Raw genomic sequence first — 24676 nt, 5'->3', positions numbered from 1 at the left:
AGTTAGCGTAACTGGTGTGGCCCAGCGGCCCAGAGCATGTCACCTCAGTGAAGGAAGAATTAATACATTTCATACTGGAGTTGTTGCTAAAGGGTTTTTTAAAATGGCCTGTGCAAAGTTATTGTAAATTATTGTTAAGTCATTAAAATAAGTACATTTTTTATTTGCTGTCATAAATTTTTATTACAAGTGTCTGTCCATCCGCTCATTGGATGGCTCAGTGGTTGTCTTTTAGGCCAGCACACCCTCTTTACTGAACCCAAATCCCAAAAATACAGACTAATTAAAATCCCTGAATGTTAATAGTGGGACTACCTAATAGTGTGACTACTACTTATTTATTATAAATTCATTATATTTTCATTATTCAGTTATTTTTATTAGTAATGTTAACATTGTTTGATATCCTGGGGGGAAAAAGCAATTTTATTGCCAAATAACTGATTTAATTTAGCTGGAATATTGTTTGACATATGGAAAGAAATTATTTCAACAGTTAGAAATTTTACATTCAAATTTTAATTACATCCTGTTATTGATCACGAGCAGCAGCATAACCAACCATGCCAAACAAGAAGCATTTAATTGTTCCAGATCACCGAAGCAAGGGAAAAAAGTCAGAAGCAGCAACAACAACAAAAAAAGAACCCCAGAAGGATTTAAGCTTAACTTTCAAAGCAAATAAGCTAAATTGCTTTAAAGTTGGCGTGAGCCCTGTGCCTGGTGGTTCTTTGCCAGCTTTTTTCTTTTTTCTTTCACTGCGGGTTGCAGAGAAGTTAGTTTTATCCATAGTGCGCCTGAGGCCATCGAGTCCAAGCGATTGCTGTACTTGGACTGCATGTAGAGGAGCTGGCCGAATCTCTGCTCAACGAGATATGTTGTTTGGACAGCAAGAAGAAACAGGCCAGTCGTCTTCCAAAGAACACAGGGCATGCTGACCTTACAGTTCCTTTTATTCACACATTCAAAGGATTTTAGCAAGAACTTTCAGACTGAGCAGCAGTGCAAGCTTGCCGGGCTCAACTGGAACTACGGCAGGCTGCTGACCGAGCTTGTCAGGGGTCTTAGTTTTGGTTTTAGACCAGTGCTATCAGTTTTGTTTTGGGTTTTTTTTGTATTTGTAAATCAGGATCCTGCATCACAGGATGGTGGGAGGTGAAAACCCACACAGTCACAGGAAGAAGCCAAAAGCAAGCCACGAGTGCGAGCCACTTCACCGCCGTGCTGCCCCATCGTTGGTTTCTTCATTCTTATAAGCAGTTCAACCGGATTTTATATGAGGAAAGTACTTTGGTGCTGTTATTGCACTGAACACAGACGTGCGAGTTGTCTGAGAGGATAAGGCCGATGCCCCTGTGACCACAGCTGCTAGTGTTATTAGGAGTTGATTCGTGGGGCTGTAGGCAACCTCCCTGTGTGAGGCTGCAAGAGGAATGCCCAAATTGACCAGAAGAAAAGTTTCACTGATTTAAAAAAAAAAAAGAAAGAAAAAGGGGAAACTTCAAAACAGAGACAAATTCCAAGAGCTTTCTAAATGATTGTAAGCTCTATTGAAGAAGGCAAAGGGAGGTCCAGCTTTTGGAAGTCAAACATAAAAAAGCCAAACTGGTGTTTAGTTAACTCTGTGAGGTCGACTTTACTCTAGCCCTATTTTTTATTTTGGGAGGATGGGGGATGTTCGTTTGCTCTTCTGAGTTTCCTATTCTTCTCTTTTTAAAAAAAAAAAAAAAATAGGCATAGCATTAGAGCATAGCATTAGAGCTAGGGTCGATTAGACCTCAGATAACAGCAAAAAGGGATTCTTGTCCCTCATAAACACGAAGCAATAATTGTAAGTATAATCAAAGGTTTATTAACCAAATTCCAAGAGCTTTCTAAATGATTGTAACGTTAAATGTAACATTTTACATTACACATTTGTTACAAAATTACAAGTAATTAAGTCCATAATGGAATTATACGAATGTATTTACATGAAATTAAATGGTACTGGTTACATGGTTACATACATGTAATCAGATTACTTAAAATCAACATTTTGAGCATGATTTTTTTTTTTTTTTTTTTTTTTGAGTGCAGGGTTGTAAAATTAAAAAGTGCTGAGAGACTCGCTGTAATGCTGCGAGAACGTCCTTTGAACACATCAAACTAATTACGAGCTTTTTGATACGGCGCACGAGTTCAGTGTTCAGAAGAAAAAAACGCCGCCGGAAAACACAACCCCCTTCTCACACATTTAAGATGTACTCGCACAAGGTATGACTGCTGTAGCATGATTGTTGTGTGTGTGTCCCCAAAAACCCCTGCTGATTGACTCTCGCATTACTCTTTCCCTCTCTCGCTCTTTCTTTTCGATCACACGTGCTTTCAAATCGTGCTCCTTCAACTGACATTTTAGTCATTCTGTGACTCAATTAGGGAAGGGGTGACACGTTGTCCTCGCACTAGCTTGTTAATTACTTAAGAAAATGTTCACAAAGACATCTGTTGTTGAGAAAGCGTTAGAAATCCATGCGCAGCGTGCGCAAGTCCAAATGAGCTGCACCCAGGTCCAATTCTTCAAGCGAGCCGGGAAAGAGTTTGCTTAATCGCTAATCAGACAAACTGGACTTGGGGGCAAAGGAGCCTGATGCGACGCCTCCTGTAGCTGTGTTTTAGAATCAGCCTGCTTTGCTGCGCCTGGCAGAGGGTCGAATCTGTGCTTATCAAAGGCATTTTAGAGCGAGACGCGCTGCCTGGTGTCAGAGAGCTGCGTTTCAGTCGGAGGTCGCGGCTCCTCCGACAGGATGAGAGCCCAAAACACACGTTTAAAAGCACCCAAGAAACACGGGGCCATTTGAAGTGGTCAGCTGTGTAATCTTAATCCAACTGAATATTTATGGAAAGAACTGAGACGCACTGTTGGGATAAAAGCAGCCATAAACCTGAAGGAAGTGCAGTCGTTTTTAGTGAAGTTTTAGAAAATTCAGAGAAGGGCATTTGTTCTACAAACAATAAAAATCATGTCGGGTAAAAGGAAAATATCAGTTTTATTTTTAAGCAAACAAGGTCTCTGATTAGGATGTAAGAGTCATGTAAGTTCAGTTTTACATCATCAGTGTTTTTACGCCTTGTTATTGTTTCTGTGGACAGATCCGCACTAAAAGGAGGAATTACTTATCTCGATGCAGTGTTACGTCTCCGCGAATTTAGTCTGCAGTCTGTTCATTACAAGGATAATGTGTAGCTCGTTACAAAAGAGAGTTATCTCTGGATACAGTGGTGCCACTTTCCTTTTAAACGGGATTTCTGTCCTTATAAAAAAGGGTTTACAGTAGCTCAGGAGGACTTTGTACTGTTTTTCTCAACAGTCTAACTAAATCCACTGGTTGTTTGTTCTTATGCTCTGAAAGGACCCATGTAAATGCTTTTGAAACAAGAGTAAGGAGTGGTTCCATCTGTTCAGCTTTCACTTCATTTTACCGTAGGTAAGCTGTGGCATCTTTACTGCTAGCTTACAGCAGGAAAAAACATCATGATTTGGGTTAAAATCCACTTTCTACAATGATAAATGCATATGTGAAAGCTCCACTCTGGCCCCAAATGTAAAGAAAAAAAAACATGCTGTGCAACATGTTGACATTTTGAATTCATAAGCATATTAAGAATGTCCCTAACATACACAATGCTAAAAATAAGATTATCACTCAGGACTATTCTTCAGCTGCAGTGGCTGTGGTCATCTGTACTATGTAAATTAGAAGGTATTAATCTTGTTGCTTCGGCAGTGTCGCAAATTTACTCCAGGAGTCTCACAGTAATGCTATTCACTGGGATGACCTAATTGCCTCTAAATACCTATATTTCAAGTGACGGTGTTGTCTAGGCAGGAGTATGGAGGTGTAATATAATTTTGCAAAACTAGGCTAGTGTCTCAGTCAATGTCACTTTGAACTGCAGTGTAATAAATACAACACCAGACAAGCAAGAAACAAAAGAAAGTAGCATGTACAGTTTCACTGTACAACCTGTTTCAACTAACTTTGTCCACCTTGTCTCACTAGCACCAGCCCTGCCCACAAGTACTATCTGGCCATGGACCCGAGGGGGGAAGTTCTGTATGTGTCTGACACCAGCAGTCGCAGAGTTTACAGGGTGAGGAACCTCGGGCAGCCAAAAGATCCATCTCGCAATCTGGAGGTAGTTGCTGGGACGGGGGAGCAGTGTCTACCTTTTGACCAGAGCCACTGTGGAGAGGGCAGGAAGGCCACGGAAGCTGCACTCAATAACCCTCGAGGTAGGACAGCCTTCAGCCCTCCAGGTGAATATTTACAGATCTGTTGGTCGGTACACACGGATCAGTTTGGCAATATGTGGTGCATTTAGCTGGAGTCGTTGCCTTTGGCTAGAAAAACAGCCGTAAATATCAGGATTTTGATATTGGCGCGGCTTGTTACGCACCCACATTTTATGCGGACTGATTGTGCTTCAGCACATCTCACCGTTCAGTTTCATTCCAGTGCCTTAACTATCAGGATTGAGATCATTATAGGACACAAAGCTTCTATGACAATCTCAAAACGCCACACTGATAACATTGGAACAGTGATACTCTGTGTGCTTTAAACATCTTTGGTTCAATATCCATGTGAGCGAGTGATAGCATCTTTTTAAAATCATAATATTGATAAAAAGGCCTTAGATACTTTATCATGCTTTCATTACTATACTGATAAATCCATTTCAGTCGGATGCTTTTTCACAATATATTGAGTTATTGATTATTTAGATATTATATATTAAGTATGAGTGATGCTGCAGAGCTAAAAAAAAACTATAAAAGCATGTATGCTTAAGAAGAGAGCGTGGTGAGCTCTTGTTATGGAAAGTAAGTGACTCTCAAATCATTGTACCAGCAGGAAGCTGCAGCCACAGTGAAGTGCATGCAAACGGGGCTGATTAACTCACTGAAAACAGCCACAGAACGTTGAAAATTCAGTGTAACAACGATCCCAATGTTGTGCACCGCTGCCTCGGAAAAAGGTCATAAAGACCCGGTTCATGCCATGTTATTATGGTTTCTTTCTGCCTTTCCTCATCACTGTAGAGCTGGCCGGGACAGTAAAGGCTAATTACAAGCTACGAGCACGGCTGGAGTAAAGACAGTGCGGCTATGGGAAGATAACCTGTGCACACATGTAGCAGTGAGCAAGGAAAGAGAGATAGCCCTTTACAAATGAATGCAAGCTGCACAGCCAGTGTTAAACATATTCAGTATTATGGACATGGCCATTTGGTTATTGTTTTCTTTATAAATTATTTTTCCCTGCATTTTGTGTACAGGATACATTTTTGGATTTAATGTGCACAGTGAGCTCATGTTCTGTTTGTCAGACGAAGGATAATTATAGTGCAAAGTGATTAACATGACTCTTTAAATTATCCCACCGACTTCAGAGCACGTTTCAGTCGGGTGTATACTTATTATAATGAAGCGAAAATTAGCCGTGCACCTATTGCAGGAATGACTCATGTTATGTTTTGACCAAAGTGACATTTAAAGCTTTGTTTCTCATATGATTTGTTGAATTAGCACGTGCACCACATGCCCTCAAATATTTAGATAATCCCATGGCATTAAAATTATGTTTAATTGGTTCAAAGCTCCAACTGTTCACTGCCACAAAACACCCCATCACAGTCTCACCAGCAGCCCAGCTACACGGATAGATTGATGGATTTATGCTGGTTGTGCTTTTTCACCACCCTGCCGTCATTATTTTTTTTTTTTTTTATGTAAATTGATTTAACCAGGCACCACTATTATATAATGCAGTTGTTATATAGCTCCTGCCATTCATTTGTACGGTGCTAAAACTTGAAAGTTGCCTTTTAAAGTCTTTACCTAATTTACCCTAAAAAATAACAGTAATACTGTTATTTTGCTGGATTAAAAGCAGACTGTCTGCCAGGGTACAGCTAGACCTTTTCCACAGCAGACACTTTGCCATGGCACAGTAGGACCAGCACAGGTGTGACTAATAAACTAATAATCATGGCTGCAGTCCATTGAGGTGCTCTAGTTTCAGGCTCTGGTATTATGTATGCTGACTCACTGTCAGGGCTTACACTTCAATGGAATAAGGCCATTGTTAATGCTGTTCGCTGCACCTGTGCTTTTCTTGCTTTAACAACTCCAAATGTCTCTGTGTTTCAAAACACCCCACAATGTAATGACTGGAAATGGAAAGGGGAAAAAAAAATCTATTCTTCATTCCACGGACTTGTCCACAAAGCCTAATTTAGACGAATTACCAGAAAATATGTCATGAGGATGTGACTTAGAGCATGCTTTCCATCATTTTTTTTGTGCTGACTGCTCATGGTAACACAGTGCACCCTCGAAGCTGCAGTCGGCACACAAACACATGTACTTACTTAGGTTTCAGGTCGGGTTGCGTTCATGGACATTTAGTTTGTGTAAGCACCATTTTTTCACCTTTTCTTTTTAAAAAGAAACCATTAAGTTGATGAATTAAGCATAGCCTAAGTAAACTTAAACGTAAACCCAAATTACTATCACACCTGCAAACAAGTTGAAAAAAGAAATCAGGTGTAGGGATACAAACATGTGTGAGAAGTGTGTAAAAATCTTGAGCCACCCCTCGTTTCTTTATATTTTGCTTGTGATGAGCCACAGATAGCAAACTATAAAGCCTTACAGGGTGACTCAAGACTTTTGCACAGTACTGTGTCTTGCATTAAACTTGTATATGTTTAGTTTGAGTGCAAATGTGTGGCAGTATTATGATAAATCAATCAAACATCGATAAGTTTGAATCATGAATTCATTAGAAAGTAAAAAATAAAAGTTTCTAACCTTGAAACGCCAAGTTTATCATACATGACTTTTTAAGACCTCTACATCATCAGGGGGATTTTTATTTTTCATAAACAACATGTTTACAATCAGACACATGCTGTACTCATACATGCAAATTTATATTATCAGAAGGTTGAACAAACACCTTTTACAAGGTTAGATTATAAACTATAATAACAGAAAGTTACAAAATTGTAACAAATTTTAGCATTCAATAGATTGTTTATGTGCATTAAATTAAGCAACTTACGAAATGATTAACTTATCTGCGTTTGATTCTCGGCTTTTAGGGAGAATGTTGGCAGTCGTGTCCTTGTATTTCACACAATATGTGTTTCAGATGGTCTCCTTTTGAATATACTTCAGATATTCGCTGCAGAAAATTCTACGCATTATAAACTGAAAGCCTAAATTTACCTATCTCCAAATTGTCCTGGTCTACTCCCTAAAATATTCAGTTTCAAATCCTTCTCTTTATGCACACTGTGGCTGTGGTAACAGTCATAAATTCCTGTGACGCAGAAGCGCTGTACTCTTCTGTCTCTTCTGTAGATTGATTAAATCGCCACGTTATTTTGCTCGTTTCTGGCTACAAGAGAAATATTTTTATCTTGTTCCTAGGGCAAGGGAAGTTTGATCTTTGTTAAAATGACAATAATAGTTCAACTAATAGGGTAAGCATGGCTTCCCCTGGCTTACAGGGGGAGAAAGCACTTGTAGGCATAAACTTAAACCAGAATATGCCTGTCATATTAAGCGTTTCTAATGCACAGAAGTCTGCAGATTTAGTTTTTCATTCCCTCCTAGCTTTAGCCGGGTTCAAGCAATTTAAATTAATGCACATACATTTCAGACATTAAGCCCGGGGTGTTGATTTGAATTGGTTAATCGTTCTGCCCTCACTTATTAGCTGACAGGAGTGGATTCCAGCTTTTCCTGCTATTGTCTGCCATTGCACGACTACATTTTAATTCCTTTTGTTCTGTCCTGGCTGTGAGCTGTAGCAAATTTAACTGGTCTTGTCTGACTTTTGTCATCAACCCACAGAATACCTGGGGTTAGGGATTTTTTTTTTCTTTTCTTTTGGTCCCTTACACTCATAGCAGTTTGGACAATAGTGGTGAGAGAAACAGTCTTCGTCTATAAAGCGGTGCTGAATGTGTTTATTGTATATAGTGCTGCAAAATGTGTTCCAAAAGAAGAACGACAACAGATGGTGTGACCTCCGCAGGCTGATATAACCTCAATATCATAGCGACAGAAGCCTAAATGTGCAGAGAAACTGCAGCAAGTTCTCAGAGATTCTCACAACAGCTTATCTGTGTGTGTAAGAATCTGAGCTGTTTTAAAAACACAGAGAAGCAAACACAGACTACTGATTTAATTTATTTTTCTGTTAATGTTCATCTGCGTCTTCACATTGCAGAGATCCATATTTTTGCAAGCGTATGTTGACAATTCATCTCAATTTAGCCGTCCTTCACACCCACACGTTATATCGTTTATTCTGTGATGTACTGTGCACCGTGACTGTATGCACAGACAAAGGGTGATGCAAATATAACTGCACAAGTACAGCTCCAGGTTGCCTACTGACTAATGCTACAGTTTGCAGTAAAGCTCGAGCGCTCGTATGCAGAAAAAGCTGCAGTTCACTTTATTTGGTCAGTGACTCTGAACTCAGAGCGGATTAAAATCAAATGTCATATGCTACATCAGTTGTCCTCCAGGATGTCACACTACAGAGGTTAAAATGGCAGCTTTTTGGTTCCTGCCTTCCAGCGTTCAGTCTCCAAGTGTCACGGGAGATTTTTTTAGCCACAGGCCTGTCACTCAGGTTACACCCACAGTCCTGCAAGGCCTGTTCTGTCAGTCATACTCAGCGTGCGCCTGCGACGCCGTCCGACGTCGGAGGCAGACAGCCGGTCGATACAGAGCGCAATAAATAAACGTAGCGTGCCTCCGTTCTTTAAATGTCACTAAACACAGGGAAGCTCCAGGTTTGATGGGGGATGTTTGATTTTAATTTCCTCCATCTTCTGGAGTTCATTCAGATATATAAAAGCGACGAGAGGAGGAAAAAAGAGAAACAAGAAGATGATAAGCGAAAAAGATCGCAGTTGACTCGTACTACCATTTGACACGTGATCTGTGGCCTACTGCTCTGTGTATACGCGCTACTTACACCTTAGAACATGCCATATCTCTGCCTTCGTGCAGTAATAGAATATTCTGTCCCAAGACTCCTCTTGTTCACTCAGGGTGCGGTAATTTATACTGACTCATTGGAGTTCACAGAGTCTCTTCTGTGGCTATTGTACTCCTACTAACCAGCTCTTATAAAGGATCTAGAGATTTCTGCCTGGAGCCCCTTGGTTCGCTGTCATCTATCTGCCACAGCCCACACTCCCCTCCTCCCATCACCCTCTCTCCAATGGTAATGAGTGGTAGACTTCACAGAGAAATAGCTGTCCCCTTCTTTTTTGAAGTTGTGTCTCTGTGATTCTCCAGCATTGATCTCGCCTCTCGTCCTCTGGTGAGCTCCTCGCTCCAAATTAGCACCTTCCTCTTTTTTCCTTACTTCTTCCATCTGTTTTTCTCCCCCCCACCACCAATCGCGTCGATGAATCACCCCCGTGCCCCGGTGTTCAAATAGCAGCGGTAGGCCTGCTGCGACACATAATATTGTTGCAGCACGGCAAAACAGTTGTTAAACAGTAATCCATAATTTTAATTTAGCTGACAGCGTTGCGATGTTGCAGAGCGTTCTCGCTTATAGTCCCCCCCCCTCACTCCGCCCCACAATAACCTAAGCTACAGGGATTATCGTGTGTCCTTCAAACATTCACTTATGAATACAAGATCTGGGGCATTGTTTGGAGCTGGCTGCACATTTGCTTCTGCAGTCAATTAGCTTGGTAAATAAAAGGCCTTGCTCCATTTAGGATGGATCCCATGTCTGACATGAAAGAGGCGTCAATCCCTCAGGAACAGGAACAGCCTTGGCTCACATTTTAGACTAATTCCGTTCACAGCGTAAAGGGGTCCCTTTTTTTGTTTGTTTGTTTGTTTTTTTAAGCAATCGTCCAATAAAAGACACACATATGTAAAAATAGCAGAGTGTTCTGTTTCTTTCATGTGTTGGTTTGGACAGAGGACTTCAGAGGGAGTCCGGTGATTGAAGGTTTAGTTGTTGGCGGCTGCAGTGTGCAGGTCTTATCTTTAATTTGTTGACTGGTCCCAGGCAGCAGAGCTGACATCCACAGAGAGAGGTGTGCGCGTCTATGCGCGTGCACGTGGTGGTGGGAGCACTTGCATTGTCAGTCTCTCTTTCTGACCCACAGGGGGCAGACTAATGCCCTTATCAGAAGCTGACATGCTGCCACCACATTTCTCCCTGTGCCCTGTCGGCCCGCTCTCTCTCCCCTCCCCTTTTTTCTTTTCTCTTCTCCACTGCTTTCATTCAGTCCCTTTCTTTGCAACTCTCTCTCTCTCTCTCTCTCTCTCTCTCCCCCTCACACTGACAGACACATTTGTCCCCCATCTCACTCGGCAACACAGCTGCGAGGCACGCCATCGGTGATGAGATAGCGGGGCCTGGTTGCCGAATGAAGCTGTGGGGTTTAAACTGGTTGCGGTTATTTGCATGTTGAACAGCCTGGGTGTGTTTAAAAAAAAAAAGAAAAAAAGAAAAAGCGTCAGAGCCACGGGTTAATACGCTTCACGTGGCACAGAGCTGCTCAGAGACCACGACAGCCAGGCTTTCATGCTGTACAGTAGCTGTCTTGGCTGGTGGTTGACATATAAGCAGCTTAGGTGAATGAATATCTTCACACACTGGGTGCTGGTCTCATTAACAGAAATAGCTGGAAACGCAGCAGCGCGCGCAGGATCACTTCCCAGTTTGTTTCAGCAGCGGTGAATCAAACGGTGCTTCGCTGTCAGCCAGGCCGCACTCAAACCATTAACTCAGCAAACACTGGTCCCCTGCCTCTGCTCAGGCAATGATGCCTTATGAGTGGTACTGTCCTTTAACTGCACCGCTCTAATCGCTGCGGCCTGCGTTCCACTTTTCTTAAATCTGCTGCTTCCCAAAACTGTGTTAGCGAGAGGCAGTGAGGGAAGTTCTGAGGTCTCCTACGGCTGCGAGGCTGGTCTGTGCCAGCTGCTCCGCGTTATAGCAGCGGAATGAAAATGCCATTGTTATTCTATCAAGTAAATACAGGCCCAGTACTGCCGATACCAACGCTGAAACTAATAACATGTCACAGTAACAGTGTGTCGTGATTTATGAGATGAATAATAATCAATTAGCAAATTCTAAACACATTTTAATGACCTGTAGAATACTGTAATTGTTACTTTCCGCATTAATTAGTTAATGCAACAAAACACAACTTTTAGCTTTTCATGTATTATGAAACTCTGTTTTTTGTCCGTCTCTAAAGCACTTTGGGTCGACTTCTGTTGTTCTAACTTGCTTCAGGCTATAAACAAAACAGATCTCACAATCAACAGGAAAAGGTTCTGACATTTTTCATAGTTCATGTTTAGGGATATTGTTTCTTTTCTAACAAAATAACTTATTTAACATGGCTATAGACAGGCTCAGAGTATATTCAATTAAAATAATACATTCTGTTATTTGAATGTCTGAATATAGTCTATAGATACTCAAATCTGCTAAAGTAACAGCTATGATGACCAACAGCACTTAATGATAAAGAGACCAGAGTAGGGAGGAGGGGGTGGAGTAAAGTGTAGCTGCACGAGATGAGCAGTGTTTGTGGAGACACGTCTCCTGTTCTGCTGAACTTAGAGGATGGAAACAAACTAAAGTATTGATCCGGTTATGCTAATGTACATCCGAACACCAATACCAGCACTGCATTGATACTATAAATTAGATTGATCCACTGCTACTGCTATAGAAGTAGATAGATTGAAATATTATTATTATTGGTATTGGTATTGGTATCGGATCAACACTAGCATGATAGGAACGATACTTTCGTATGTTTCCAACCTCAAAGTTCAGCATGTAGGACACTGAATCGTGTTAAATAAATAATTTTTGTGGGAAAGAAAAAAATATACCTCAAACATGCACTGTGAAAAATGTCTGAAGCTTTTTCTGCTGGCTGTCACGTCTGTTTTATTTATAGCCTACAGCACATTTAAACAACAGAAGCCGACCCAAGTGTTTCAGAGACAGGCGTATTTACCTTCCAGGTCTCCAAAAAAAGCCCAGTTTCAAATACACAAAAAGTTTGTGTTAACTAATTATTGTGAGAAGCAAAATTCACAGTGATTTCATGAATGATGATTCACCTGGCATAGTGCTGGTGTTGGTATGGACCTGCGTTTACTTGGTGTAATTACTGGGTACTGGACTGATGCCGTATCACACAGCACTAAAGTGAAGTCCTACGGCAGGGTAGCTGATCTGTGCCGGCTGCTCTGTGTTATGACGCCGGAATGAAAATGCCATTGTTATTCTACCTCTGGCTCCCATAGCATTTAGTGCAGAGAGACAGTTGCACCTCGCAAAACAGGAGAGCGGATTAAATTGATAGAGAAACAGAGGGAGCTCAGGACCGAGGGAGGAGGAGAGTTAAAGATAAAGCGAGTGCAGCCGAGAATGAAAAATAATATGACATTAATAGAGAAAAATTGAAAATGGAGAGAACCAGAGAATGCATGAAATGGATGAGGAGAGAAATAGAGCGAGAGTGGACTGAGTGTTTCGCATCCAAATCCGACAGCATGCAGCAGTCCCACTCCTCATCTGCATATTAAACTGGCCCTGTGGCTGCTTTCCCGCTCAGTGGGTCAACTATCATTGTTTTTGTTGGTTTAAACAGAGCGCTGTTTCACAAAAACAAGGGCATATGATAAGTCACACTGCGTTTTTTGAACTCAAAGATTCGGTTCGTGTGTGAGCACGTGCACGTGCGCGCACAGCCTGCCCCCGTGTTTCCTTTCGCATTGACCGAGCTTTTGTCTTTGCCCCTGGACATTCCTGCATTAATGATACACACATGAATTAATCACACAGCAAGGCAAACAGCAGCATACTCTATGATAATGCAAAATAGAGGAGACGCCATTGGGTCATGCTAGTTCTACCGCAGCTCGTTTTCACACTGCAGCATCCATGATAATTAGGAGAGCGGCGGCGGTTTTGTCGAGGCAGAAATGCATCGTTGAGCAGCCACAATGTGAAACTGTGCCAGAGACTCATTTTCTCTCAGAAATAATGCTAAGAATATAGCTGCCAGCGGCAAATCTGGAGGGCCAAGCAAAAGAGCGTGAGGCAAGGCACATAGCAACGCAGGTACATCAGGACTTTTTCAGCAGGTGAGCCAAGTTTGACATAGCTGGGGAAAGAATTGCAGACACATGGCCCGTGTCATGTCTGCATTTTTACTGCTGACTTTGTCGCTGTATGAAACAGTGACAGGCCCTGCTCGACTGCATCGCATTAAAAGATAACTCTGGGTAAATAATGCATGCAGCCTCACTTTATGCCGCGTGTTTTTCTGAAAATTTCCAGCTGACCCACTGCCACAAGTCACACTAGGCTCTTTCCAGATGGTCTAATGAAACACTTGACAATAAAAAAAACACTAGAGCTCTGATGCTGAATGTTCTTTCAGTCACAGCTAAACAGCTTGGGTTTTTATGAACATATACACAGAGAGAGAAAGTCAGTTTTTTAGTTTTCTGTCAGTGCTTTTCAAATAGGCTTTAACTGCTGATCTGGTAATACTGGTGACCAACACGTTGTCATCAGTTTAAGTGGGAATCAGTTTTGCACCAGTTATAAGAGCTGAAGTGCTTTGGACTGCACTGGACTGCTAATAATACACAACTGTTAATAATGTAATCTAGAAACTGTAAAACTGCCACTTTCAGAAACTGTAAGTTCTGTTTGTCTGTGGTCAAGAGAACGCCGCTGCTCTGCACTGTCAAACAAATGTCAAACTTTCTGTTTGGGTTTGTCTTTCTGGGACTCAAGTCCCACAGGGGGCATCCTGGCTTTGTGACAAGGTCACGCTACTTTGGCGTTGTCATTATTTATGAGAGGTAAAGACGTTGCTTGTCAGGAATTGTTGACATATGTCATTTAAGCATCTGAGCAATGTTTTCATGCTTTTGCACTGGTGACAGCTGTGGCCAGAACTGCTGCATTTAAGGACTTGTCTGTCTGCTCTCATGAAAGTGATATTTTTGGTGCGTCTTTAGGGAATTTAAGTGAGTTTTTCGGGATTCTTCTAATATGGTAGAAATATTTACGTGTAAAAAAGCCACCCTGGCCTAAGAAAAAGTACATAGTTCACAATAACTGTTAGCTAATCACGACAGGATGTTACACAAATGTCAGATGGCATGAAAGATGAAGTGATGTTCAGATTTCAAAGGTGAAAGGTCAAATTCACTCTGTAGCGTTTGGAGAAAAGACACTCTTCTGGCCCTTCCTCGCCAACATCACTCAGATACTGGACTGATGTTAGTAATCTTAGGGATTCACCGCGAAATCTGTACTGTAGATAAAAGCATTTATGTTTTAGAAGCTGCAGAACTCCATATTTGGAGGATTTTCTGCTTTCGTTGGTTCAACATTGTGTTTTGTTCAGAATTAGCCTTATGTATAAAACTTACAGGGATGTTAACTCCAGCCTGACTGGCTGGCTGAGGCTTGCAACCAGTCCTAGACTTTCTGGTGAAGAATGCTTTGAGTTTGATTAGACAGCTCTTTTTCAGCTCCTTTCAGACAGAATGAGGACTTAGCTGTCAGTCAACAAAAATAAGTTCAACAAAACTCCAAACTGTGGATTTTTCAGTTTATTATATTTGCTAAAGTACATTCGCCTGGACCTCTGCTGGCCTTCTGTACAGTCCTAAAGAGAACACTTTTCAATAGATGCATGCTACAGCATCCACAATGTGTTATTCTGCATGAGTAATAGCAAGTAATGTGAAATGAGTCTGATTTTTAAAATTATGATTGGACAAAGTCATTTACTGAAACAGCTTTCTTTGCTGCCTTACAATAAATGCAGATGGATTTTGTATGTAAAGTGACCTTGGGTTTCTTGACAGGTGCTAATTCTGATTTAATATTCTGATTTTTATTATAAACCCTTTGGAAGATTTTAAAATTTTTCAGTCAGGTACTTTAATTCATAGTGTGCCAAAAACATTTTGGAGCTTCAGAAATCCCTTACAGGGGAGAATATATATACTCCTCTGTCGTCACACACATAAGGACTTGAGTGGGATCCCATTCTTAATCTATAGGTTTTAGTATAATGTTGGCCCACCCTTTGCATCTATAACAGCTTCAGCTCTTCTGGGGAGACTTTATGCAAGTTTTAGGAGTGTTTATGGGATTTTTTTTGACCATTTTCCCAGAAGCTCATTTGTCAGGCACTGATGTTGGAAGAGATGCCCTGGCTCGCAGTTGTTGCTCTAATTCATCCCAAAGGTGTTGTGTCAGGCTGAGGTCAGGACTCTGTGCAGGCCAGTCAAGTTCTTCTACACCAAACTCACTCATCTATGTTTGTATTGATCTTGCTTTGTGCACTAATGAGCAGTCATGTTGGAACAGGAAGGGGCCATCCCCAAACTGTTCCCACAAAGTTGGGAGCATGATGCTTGGAGCATGATGCTTGGTGATGTTGCTTGGTGATGTTGCAGCTGCTCGGCCATGGAAACCCATTCCATGAAGCTCACTGATCTTGCGCTAATCTGAAGGTATCGTGAAGTTTGAAGGGCTATAGTGACTGACTCTGCAGAAAGTTTTCGACTTCTGAGCACTATGAGCCTCAGCATCTGCTGACCGCACTCTGTGATTTATGTGGCCTAGATGAGTTGCTGTTGTTCCCAATTACTCCCACTATGTTATAATTCCATTAACAGTTGACTGTGGAATATTTAGTAGTGAGGAAATTTGCCTGGTGCACAGGTGGCATCCTATCACGGTACCATCCTGGAATTCACTCAGCTCCTGAAAGCGACCCGTTCGTTAACAAATGTTTGTAGAAGCGCTCTGCATGACTAGGTGCTGGATTTTTTATGGGTTTATATGGGATTTGGATGGGTGGGTGAATACTTTTGGCAGTTTGGTGTAAAATCGGTTGGATTTAGTTGTTGACTAACACATAGAATAGAGCATTCCACACAATATATTTTATTTATTGCCATAAATGGTCCCCGACAGTGACACATTACACCTTTAACATTTCTAGCAAACTTTTTTGCTGACCCATTGACTCAGGGTTTCAGAGACCTGGTAGTCCTCAGATCTAAGAGTATTAAAACATGAGATGGAATTCATCTAATGGTAGTAGAGGGATGGTCAGTTGAACTTTATTTTTTAGCTGAATCAGATACACTCTAAAAACTATTGTTTAAGCTCAACAAAAAAAATTAACGCAACAGTTTCCATTAGTCTTTTTGAGTTATGATAACTTATGTTGAAATTAGATTGAACCAACAAACTATATTGAGTTACGGGAATTAAATTATCCTCCATAATCAAAGGTGATTTGAATTACCATTTACGTAATATTTGGTAGCTTAAAAACATATTTTTAAGTTGTTTACTCATAAAAATTATGTTCCTCCAATTACTTTTTCCACATTATTTGAAATGATTTTTAAGTGTTATGTAATTAATTACAGCAATTACAAAAACAATTTTTTAAAGTTCATTATTTAAAATATTAAGTTGCTGATTTTCATCATTATTATCATCATTTTAGCTTTCTCTTATTTTTTTTTTATTGTAATAGCTTTTAAGAAAGGAATTCATTCAACATTTTTTTTTATCAAATAACTTTTTTATTTTTTTAACAGTAGGCATTTCAACACTTTGTATTTAAAAAGTGAAAATAAACCAGAAATTTAGATTTATACCATCACAGCCAAGTTATAGAATATGCCTTTATGTATTTAACACCACAGAAACAAATGTGTTCAATTGGTAAAAAATCTACTTAGAAAACATTTTGTTGCAGTAATACTTCCATGCAAGTGTTCAGTAAATGTTAACTTTCAATGCCTACCAAACTTTACAAGATCTTGCATCTTTCTATTACACAATGTAGCAAACACCTTTAAGATCAATTTTACACATACAGGATTCAAAACAGTTAACAATTTTTGAAACAGAGTCAACATCTTTAACATAATGATGGTTCCATCAAGGTCAAGGAACAGCTTCTGAACAACTTCAAAAGTATATTTGCATTAGCTCAGATTGAGAGCATATATTATGCCCATGAGCAAAACACAGCACCTTGGGAAATTCTGGCCCTCCATTATTTTTGTTTCCTCCACCACAATGGTTGCAGTCTTATGGTTAGATCCAGGGGTGTACCGGTCACTGATGATGGCAGTTTTCATCACCTGCCTTAAGTTCTTTGGTGTCCTTGTAAAGCAAATTTTAAAAAATAGGTTAGTGAATTATAGATTAGACTTTTATACTTACTGAATCTTAATGAATTCAGATGATCAATGGAACACACACACACACACACACACACACACACACACACACACACACACACACACACACACACACACACAATGCTGAATTACTTACACCAAACTCCATGAAAAGGTCCTCGTCCTTCTCTCCAAGGAAAGTGATAAGGCAGCAGATGGCTACTTCTCTGCGTGTTTCAATTGTATTGTGCTATTTAAGAAAAAATAAAGTGTGAGTATAAAATACATGGGTGACTGACAACAAAGTGCATTTCAAAGCTACCCAAAGTCTAAATAGTTGTCCTACCTCAAGAAGCATGTCCTTGATCTGCCTGATTCTCACTCCCTTAGCTCCTCCCCTTGATAAAATGACATCCATCAGTTTTGGGGTGCAATGGTCAAGTGTAGCCATTCAAGGCTTACAGTGGTTATTCTCTTGAACTCCTCCTTTATCTGTAGACCACACAAACAGAAGAATTAAACCTTGCAGACTATTAGCTATACTGCATTAATGAATGCTGTAATACATTATTTAAAGAGGATAGAAGTGATCTAAGGCTACCCCAAGTTTTGAGGGAACAAAAACAATCTTGGTGAAGACAAGGGAGACTTCCCCACCATAACCGTGGTGTAATCTCTAATGTTTTAGCAACCCTGTTTTTGCAGAGGTTTTGAATTTACACATTGATCACTCCCAGCCCATTTTGTAAAAAATGTGTCCCAACTTAACAAAGCACTAATGACCCTAGATTATCACACTATACTAACTGCTTACATAAAGTCTTAATATTAAGTAGATTCACATTGTTAATGCCAGAATAATGCTATTTGAATGACATTAACAATATTTCACACAATCTGATTTAAAAAAAAAAAAAACACCCCAAAAAAACAAAACAAAGATAGCTACAGCTCTTAAGATCAAGAACAATACTTACTTTAAGCTGTATCACAATACTAACCAAAATCATTTACAATGTAATATTACGTATAGGTCATGCAAGTTTTATAAAGACATAAAATAGGTGAGCCAGATGGAAAAAAGAAGCCTCTAGGTTATCCCTCTGACAAAACTATTCACAGTTTAAGGCTTCCAATTTTGGTAAAAAGAAAAACAAAATCAGCCTAAGATCGAAATTAGATTGCACTGTGTAGCAAAACTTTAACCACGCTTTTCCTAGCCACAGTTGCACTCTCTAGCTGAAGACTTTTGTCAAATGAAACTTTATAAGTCTTATCTTCTGCTGTGCTAAAGTTTAGAATGGCTAGCATTAGCTACATGTGGTAGTGCAAAGTATTTCCTTATCTGTATGAGCATCACATCATACACAAATCCACTACAGGTGACTAGCACAAATGCTTTGCTTTGGTAGAACTGTTATTTGTAAATGAAATGTTACTTACCTTGAAATGTCTTTTACAAAAGCTTGCACCATGCAACTCAACATGTGTGAATTTGCCCAGCTAGTTAAGTCGGTAGGGGAGGGAATTTGAAATCAGAAGTTACAGTGGAAAAAAATAAGTTATGTATTAAATTTCTTTAAGTAATTACAACTTGAATTTTATTTTGAACCCACTAACATTAGGATTTAATTTCAAATTACATATAAAATTAATTTAATGTAATTACCAACATTATTATTTCAACACAACCCAAAAAAATAAAGTTTGCAACTTAGAAGGTCTATCTTAATCAATAAATTAGAATTTTTATGTTGCAGCCATGGATTTAATCAAGTGGTGGTAAAAGGCCTGATGAATTACTTTTTAGAGTGTAGATGAATCAGGCTTATCTGGGATTACTTGGAAGAACAGGGACTGCTTTCAAAAATTATTCGTGCTACGTTCTGATAAGGTCAGGGTCAGCGGAAAACTGATATTCTGAGAAGAAATTGTCTGCTGTCAAGGTATACACAGGACAAAAGAAAGTACGATTATACACTAACAACAAGGCTCTGCCTTTACAATGCCTCCTATTCAAGCAATAAATAGGTGGTACGCTATAGAGACTGACAGCTACCTTGTTTGTAGTCGGAGTGTGTAGAGTAGCTTCAGAGAGATTACAGAAGCTCACTGTGTGTGTAATGAAGCGCAGAGTCAATAAGACATGCAGGCTTAAGGCCAAGGGCTGAGCCTTTGCGCCAAAGGTGCAACATGTGTGCCAGTCAGCAAACTTGTATATGCTCGTTTTTGATTGACAGGCCGCTGGTCGCCGGACTGTCTGTGTTTCCGATTCTGAAGGGACAGGCAGTTAGTTATGGAAGCCTCGTTAAAGGTATGTCAGGCTGACAACGTCAGTGTGATCATGGGAAATGTGACACACGTGTCCCTTTAACTGGTCGGGATGGCCACTGCTGGCAGCTGGCCTGTCAACCTCCACTGGGAGCTTGGCACACTGACAGGAGGAGTGGAGCTTTGCTACCGCGGAGGAATAAATTGCATTTACTTGAGGTGAAAGCCCAAAATACGGGCGATACACACAGATGGACGCATTTGTCTCGGTCACGGGGGTGGAGGGAGTTCTGATGAGAGGGGAGAGAAAGTAAACTCGTGCTTGCTGTTAGCCAGTCAGTTCTTTAGACGTACTGGGCAGAAAGATGAAAAAGCGGAGCGATGGTAGCGGACGTACTTGCACATAGCAGTTTAGCTGAATCTCCCTGTGTGAGAGTGGGGGTCAGCAGCTGTTAAAGGGGTGGAAAAACAGAGCCAGTAATTGTTCACACCTGGGCACTATTATCACCTGCAGCTCTCCAAGAGTCCATTTGTCACATCTCAACCCGAGGATGTGCTCACACAGTTGTTTGGGAAAACGATGAGGCAAAATCTTAGATGGCTGTGATAGAGACTACACTGGTGCTGCCTCTGGCTAGGACACTGGGATGTCTTTGTACGTGGGATACTTTGTTTGGGTGGAAGCTGCATAGATTTGCACTCTATAGTAGTTTTCTGCCGCTCTTCCGTTTGCTTTTTTTCAGATGTCAGAACATTTGTTCCTCCCATCTGATCCCACTTCCTGTTTTTTGTTGCTGTTTTTTCTTTTTTGTTGTTGCCATTTTCATGGCATCATGCAATATTGCCACGATGGCGTGTTTGGGAAAAGAGCGCCTATTGATAGACCTTCTTGTGTTTTGTTTGATGTTCTAAACAGTGCGACATAATCTGCAAGACACTCGCACAGATCCCAAACCCCTCAGCCTTTCATGGAGCTTTCTAGTCCAAAGCATTTCAATTGCTTTTTATAATTGAGTTTGTCTGCCGCTTCTGTGATTGCTTTGGATCTCTCTTTTGCTATCAAACAAGGCAATTACCACCGAATCGCATATTTTTCTGAAAAAGAAAAGGGAAAAAATGTTTATTTGCATGAATATTAGCATGCAACTAATTCAAAATCTCCTTTCAGGTCTCTGCGTGCGAGAATTCCTCGCCTCGCCATACATGTGTAGTTGGGAACTATACCAGCTCAAAATAAAGGAGAACGCTATCAATAATTAATTAATGCGGGTTAATATGTTAACAAACTTATAGTGGTTGGTAATTAGATGAGCCACAGTGTCTGATTCAGACTTAATTACTAAGCCACTGTCTGTTCTGTGGGGCTTCAATGAATAATTAATTACAAGAAGCATGAATTATTTCTGCTTACCAAAGATCCACAAGAAATACACGCCTCTGCTATTTGGTATTGATCGATAGAACGTGTTTGATTGGGGAAATAGGAGCAACTATAGCACAGCAGTTAGGAGATGAGCATGTCATAGATTATAGAGCCGTTTGCTGCAGAAGGTGCAGGATCGGGGACTGATTGCAGCACTAGCAAAATGTGTACAGCACAACTTTTTCTTCTTTGCACAGGTGTGCAATCAAACATTGTGTGAAATGAACACATTTGGACTCACACATATACCACAGAGTGCACAGAGGCGTTTCACAATTCTGAAATTGAATGAGGCGGTTTATTTTCCCTCCTTTAGTGCACATGGGCGACCCAAGTGTCTTGATGAAAGTTGTGCGTGCGTGTGTGTATCTGCAGACGCTCTGATTTACCCGCTCTATATTTGCATATGCACAATGTGATTAACTGCCAAGCCTTATCTTTTCCGCCTAGCTTCTTCATTGCATGCATTGCGCGCACACAAACACTCACACACCCACAAGCTGCCGCGAACATGTGCACACATTCACACTTTTACGTACCGGCAGCGTTGTGTGTTTTCAAGGAGAAATGGTGAAGGTGAGGTGCAAACCACACAGCAAGCTAAAGACTCTGAGACAGTCTGTTATTCAGCTTCACTCACAATTGGACTGCAGCAGTTAGTGAACCCTGCAGGCTTTCCCCAGCTAATGTGGTTGACTTTATTTATGGCCAGTGTGCCTCGCTTGGGCCAGTCGTGCAGGTGAAACTGTCTATCGCTCTGCATTCAGTTGTCAGTCACATACAGTTACTTTGTACAGAAATGCCACGGGCCATAATCAGCTCCAGCTCGCATCATTTACTGTAGATGTTGTAATAATATGTCAGTCCATGTCATTAACACTCACTGGGCCTGGGGGATACGGGAGGGCAGATTGAATGGCTTACACCTCGGGCTGCTGGCACCCTGTGTGTGTGTGTGTGTGTGTGTGTGTGTGTGTGTGTGTGTGTGTTCCTCTCCCCCGTGTGTTGTGCTGTGATTGTGTGGGTGCGTCAGAGTTTTCATATATAAACGAAACTGTGCAAATTATGCTTTCTTCTCCTGTTTACCACATCCCTTTACATTGTGTTTCTTCTGTACATGTACGTGCTGGTTAACTGCCTGTCAGACACTGATGTGTGTGTGATTTTATGTTTCTTCTCTCTTTCGTCTATAGCAGCACCTCTTTTGGCAGCTTTGCTGTCAATGTTTGAAAGGTGAAAGTACTGTTAAGGAAAACTTGAATAGCACCATAAGGCTGACTTCCTGTGCTCTCGAGTGCTCAGGTCTTAGCAGTCACTGTGCACCACATACTTACACAAACACACACACACACACACACACACACACACACACACACACACACACACACACCACATCCTGATGTTACTGTAAGCCTGTAGTGTTGTCTCCGAGTGCTACTAAATAAGATATATAATCCACAACTTGTGTTCTAATGACCGTATTACACATTATCTTCTTTCTCACCTTACACCTTTCCTCACCTCTCCCTCGCTCTTTGCTCAGAGAACTCCTGGTGGCATCCTCTCTTCAAATAGCTGTAATCAACACTGATGTTCTCTAAGACCCCTCTCTTCAAGGCATTAATCAGATTGGATTGTACTGCATTGCCACAGGGGGCCGTTAGAACTGATATTCTTTTGACAAGGACACAGAACAAAGAGAGTCTTTGATTGAGAGTGATTGGACTGTAATGGTTAATTGGAGCAATTCCTCATCACGACCTCTGTCTTATTACCACCCTTCTTCTCTTTCCCACCTCTTTTGGCACTGTCTGTCTTTTTCCCCCCTCTTTGGCTGCATTTTCGTCTTAAATCTGAGCTGCATGTGAATAGCGTCACTGTATCATCCTCCCCTTCCCTCCACTCCCTCTTCCCTCTGTTTTTTCCAAGGTCACCGCAACTCAGTCTAATTCACTTTTCTTTGATGATAAAATCCTGTCCCAACTTTAGCCAAATGTCCGTTTCCCCGTGGAGTTGAGATTTATCTCAATTACTTCTCCACCGGTGTGTCTGCCAGCTTCTAAACATGAGTATCAGAGTGCCAGGTTCACCCAGGGAGAAACAGTAAATCTTTTGATGTCTTCTGAGTATCCATTGGCTATACGGCGGGGCTGTAAATTCCCTTAAAGCAGCACACAGCTTTATAAAAGACAGCAGGAAATCCAGTCCCTGACAAGGAGAATGTGGACTAATCTACCACCTTTTCAATAAATACGGCAAAATGCTTTTAAATAACACATAAACTGGTGTAAATCCTGTCACCAATGTCGAGCAATAACAGCAATATTTCTTTATTTTCGTACTTGTGTGTGAATGAATAAGACTTTGTTTACTGTTAATGGTAGTTTGGCATCTATTTAGAACCTGTTTGTATAAATATGTGATATGCTGATCCCGAGTATGTGTAATAAGGATGTCATAATACAGGAAAAAAACTAGCGGGAAGTGGGAATTTAGGCTGGAAGTCTGTGAGACCAAGGCGGGCAAAGAAAGAATAATATCCAGGGACAGAGGGAGAGAACAGAAATCAGTATTGAGGGAGAGTCCTGGCTGACTCGTCATGTCCTTGTGCAGGATTTATGAGCTCTAAGATCAGGGACAGGTTTAGCGAGAAAGTGCTAGGAGGAGGAATGGATGGGAAAGTGAAAGGAAAGTAGGAGGAATACGAGGATGGTGTTACAGCAGGGAGAAAGTGCCAAATTTCAGGCCTAAGTGGGCTCAGACTGCACTGTGGGTTGAGACGTCCCTCTTGCATAATAGCAGGTGACAGGAGGAAGAATGGCAAGGCCAAGAGGAAGAGATGGAAGAATAAAAAATGGGCTGAATAGAGAGAAGATGAAAAAAAAAAACAGAGCCTAAACATTATCCAAGCGCCAGAGGTCAGTGATTTGATTAACACCTGCGAGATACAGGGCAAGACACAGAGAGCGCGACAGCAAACAGAAAGCAAAGGACAAGAAAAAAGCAAAGAGAGGAGGGGGAAAGAGAGAGTGGAGGAAGATCAGGTTAGGGAGGATGGAGAGCTGGGGAAATGCAAGACGAGGAGTGGAAAGGTGTTGCCGAGGAGGGCTGAGGCTGTGTGGGTGCTGTAATCTGTTTGTGTCAGAGAAATGATGAAGGGGCCAGGAGGGAGAGCTCTGCAGTTCACCTTCTGGCCCCTGGAGGAAACACACTGACCCTGGCCCTCCCCCTTTGCCCACCTCCCTTTTCCACCACCACTCCACCTGCGCAATTTATGACTCACGGGGTCGGTCCAGGGTTGCTCGGTCTGAGGACATTTGTGAATCTAGTTGCGGCGGCAGTGCATCACTTTTTTTAGTGCGCGTCTACGTGCGTGTGCGCGCGTTGAACACAAAGCATGTGTAAAGAAAGCTATTGTATGTCAAGGAGGATGAGATATTAGAGCTACCCGGGGAAAGGGCAGTAATGATTTTTATCCTGGGCTCTCAGAGCGAACAGAGGCACATCTCGAAATAATCCAGCGTGACAGAGTTTGGAAGGAGAAAGACTGACAGAACTAGAAAAGATGACTGAATGATGGGGGAGTAGTTGTACTGCATACTGATGATTTCACTCCACTGCCCAATTTAATCACGATAAGCTGAATGTCTCAGTGAGCCCATTAA

At 41.2% G+C, this 24676-nt stretch overlaps 1 protein-coding gene and 1 long non-coding RNA gene across 2 annotated transcripts in view; one reads left to right on the top strand and one right to left on the bottom strand.

Moving 5' to 3' along the window:
* The window catches only part of tenm1 (teneurin transmembrane protein 1), a 201518-nt gene that overhangs the window by 148028 nt on the left and 28814 nt on the right, over window positions 1–24676 (top strand). The window contains exon 22 of the mRNA XM_085474337.1: window positions 4044–4276. Coding sequence (XP_085330463.1) covers window positions 4044–4276 — 233 coding nt within the window. The remainder of the gene's footprint in view (window positions 1–4043; window positions 4277–24676) is intronic.
* Window positions 16629–18011, bottom strand: LOC146717317 (uncharacterized). The gene is made up of 3 exons (XR_014921889.1): window positions 17664–18011; window positions 17475–17567; window positions 16629–17300 (listed from the first exon to the last, which is right to left on the bottom strand). It is a non-coding gene; the product is annotated as an uncharacterized LOC146717317 (long non-coding RNA).

The sequence above is a fragment of the Copadichromis virginalis genome, linkage group LG2, assembly GCF_057382275.1.
Source record: "Copadichromis virginalis isolate Kocher_CV1m ecotype Utaka linkage group LG2, C_Virginalis_male_GT1.1, whole genome shotgun sequence".
Classification (NCBI taxonomy): Eukaryota; Metazoa; Chordata; class Actinopteri; order Cichliformes; family Cichlidae; genus Copadichromis; species Copadichromis virginalis.
Note: the sequence above shows the minus strand (reverse complement) of the source record. Positions and strands in the feature narration are given on the sequence as shown.